Raw genomic sequence first — 2,438 nt, 5'->3', positions numbered from 1 at the left:
AAAATGAAAGTGATTATGTATTTTAAAAAAAATCCTTATCTGTGTTGATCAGACTAGATTATTTATGACTCAAAACCCAGCTTAGTGACTGTGTAAGATTTTTTTTTTGGAGATGGGGTCTTGGGGTCTTGCTATGTTGCCCAGGCTAGAATGCAGTGGCTATTCACAGGCATGATCGCGGCATACTACAGTTTTGAATTCCTGGGCTCAGGTGATTCTCCTGCTTCAGCCTGCCAAATAGCAGGGATTACAGGCACATACCACCACACCCATCTCTAAGATTTTTTAAATGATGTGCTTGTGATATATTCTATAAAAAGATTCTTAACAAAGAATACAAGATAACTTGGTTTCCAGAACTCTCAATTATAGATTGTGGATGGATCTCAATTTCACTCATTCAAGTGAATGAATCAGGGTTATAGAAAAAAAATCTCATTCTTGAGGTTTATAACAGCATAGAAAATATATCAATAGCTACCTTTGAGATGCTTTGCTTCCCTTTTGGTAGCAAATAAAACTGGCTCACCAAAGCTGTATTATTTTTAAAAATTCCGACATCACACCACTGTCGTTCTCCTGCTTTCACTGTGGCCACTGGATTTGAAGGAGTCTCTTTCTAATTTTAGAGAAAGAAAAATTTATGAAGACTCTTATTGAGCATACGAAAAATTTCAAGATTTAATAAGTCCATGCAGTGATCTACAAATAGGTATATGGATAAACACCACAACATTAATAGCTCATAAGTATATAAAGTCTTAACAGATTAGGTCAACTGACAGTGAAACAGGGATGCCAATTCAAACACAGGAGTGACAGGCATTCTCCAAGTCAGTAGCTCTGTACTATCAACCTAGCTGGAGTTAGCATGCTTTCCAATCAGTGGTATGTTAAATTGCCAGCTGTTTTATAGAATACTGTCATTTCAGAGACTCTCTCAGAAAAAGTAATTCCTTTAGTGTGACATTACAACTTGCTCTAAAAGGAGCAAGTAAAGAAAAATTCATTCCAAGCTGGCTCATTTCTAGATTCAAAAACAACTAGCAGAAATTCAGTGATCTTTGCACTTCAAATACCTGTGATTCTCCAAACCTAAAAGGAGAAAAAATGTTCAAAACTAAAATGCAATTCGAATAGACTGTACTATACACTAAAGAGGAGTAGATTAAACAGTTCTACATTTTTTACCCTGCTTTAAAACAAATAAACTTCCTCTACCTTAAGCTACTTTTAGTGATAAGTGAATTATACTTATCCCTGGAACTAACCTTTTAAAGCCATCTTCTTTATAAATGAGACACTGTTTCCAGAAGCTCAAAACAAATGTGCACTTCAGTTATTTATTTCTGTCTTAAATATATAACAGCAGAGGTACATGCTTATAATTCACATTTTTTGTTATTTAGGCTATCACACATGACAAAGTGACCTAACTAGAAGTTTTCAAAGTTAAAAAAAAAGTAATAGCTTTAAACTTGTTTCATTTTCTAAAGTTGTAAAAACTCTCTTCAACAACTTGTATAAAACAACTGGCTCGAACTTAAATAACAAATATGATTCTGGCTAATGCATTGCAAAACAGATTCAAGAGAAAAAAGGTTCGTTTTAATAATCCTTCCCTGAGAAGAGTCTAAGAACACTGACTTAACATTTTAGAAAAATGAAAGCTGATAAAAGTAAATATATGATCAAAATCCATAAAATCATGATTGAAAGAAAACTAAAACTATAGACAATTCTTAAAGATTCTAAAAGGCAAATATCAGGTCAGATCAAAACTCTTGCTCACAGCAATAACACTGAAATGACCAATAATAAAAAAAGAACTCAAAAAGTATATATATGTATATATTATGGTTATATTTATCTAATTAACACAATGTTGGTGTATTTATAAGGCACTTTCCTGGCATTTTAAGTTTTGTTCCATGCAGACCAATTTTGGCCTTCCATAAAACAACCCAGTATCAGAGATTATTGGGCTACCCTACATGTATGTCAACCCAATATTGCAACAATATTCTGTTGTGCTTCTATTAAGTAGCTAGCAATAGAGCCATCCAGGTTTTATGTTCCATAACACATCCTATCTTTTAACCATGAATGTAATTTACATATATACATACAAATATGTTTGTATATATGTACATATACATACACACACATTTCTGATTACAAAAGTAACATTTCATTATGGAAAAACATAGAAACCATAAAGAAGAAAGTTAAAATTTTCTCTGGCTCTATACCTGAAGAGAGTCATCTATCATTTTAGTGTGGATATGTGTAGGTGCATGTGAGAGTATAAAGGTATGTATTGCATGTATTTTTTTAAAAAATTGGGAACACAGCATGTGTTATTTTTTATCCAGCTCTTTTCACTAAACGTTATACTGTGAACATTTTCCTATTCAATTATTTATTTCTAAATTTAT

At 32.4% G+C, this 2,438-nt stretch overlaps 1 protein-coding gene across 1 annotated transcript in view; it reads right to left on the bottom strand.

The window, feature by feature from the left end:
* Window positions 1–2,438, bottom strand: part of HCFC2 (host cell factor C2) — a 57,828-nt gene that overhangs the window by 20,325 nt on the left and 35,065 nt on the right. Inside the window, exon 9 of the mRNA XM_012650250.1 lies at window positions 530–619. Within this exon, the coding sequence (XP_012505704.1) occupies window positions 530–619 (90 nt within the window). The remainder of the gene's footprint in view (window positions 1–529; window positions 620–2,438) is intronic.

The sequence above is a fragment of the Propithecus coquereli genome, unplaced genomic scaffold (assembly GCF_000956105.1).
Source record: "Propithecus coquereli isolate 6110/MARCELLA unplaced genomic scaffold, Pcoq_1.0 Scaffold316, whole genome shotgun sequence".
NCBI classification, from domain to species: Eukaryota; Metazoa; Chordata; class Mammalia; order Primates; family Indriidae; genus Propithecus; species Propithecus coquereli.
This window is presented reverse-complemented; position numbering and strand designations above follow the sequence as displayed.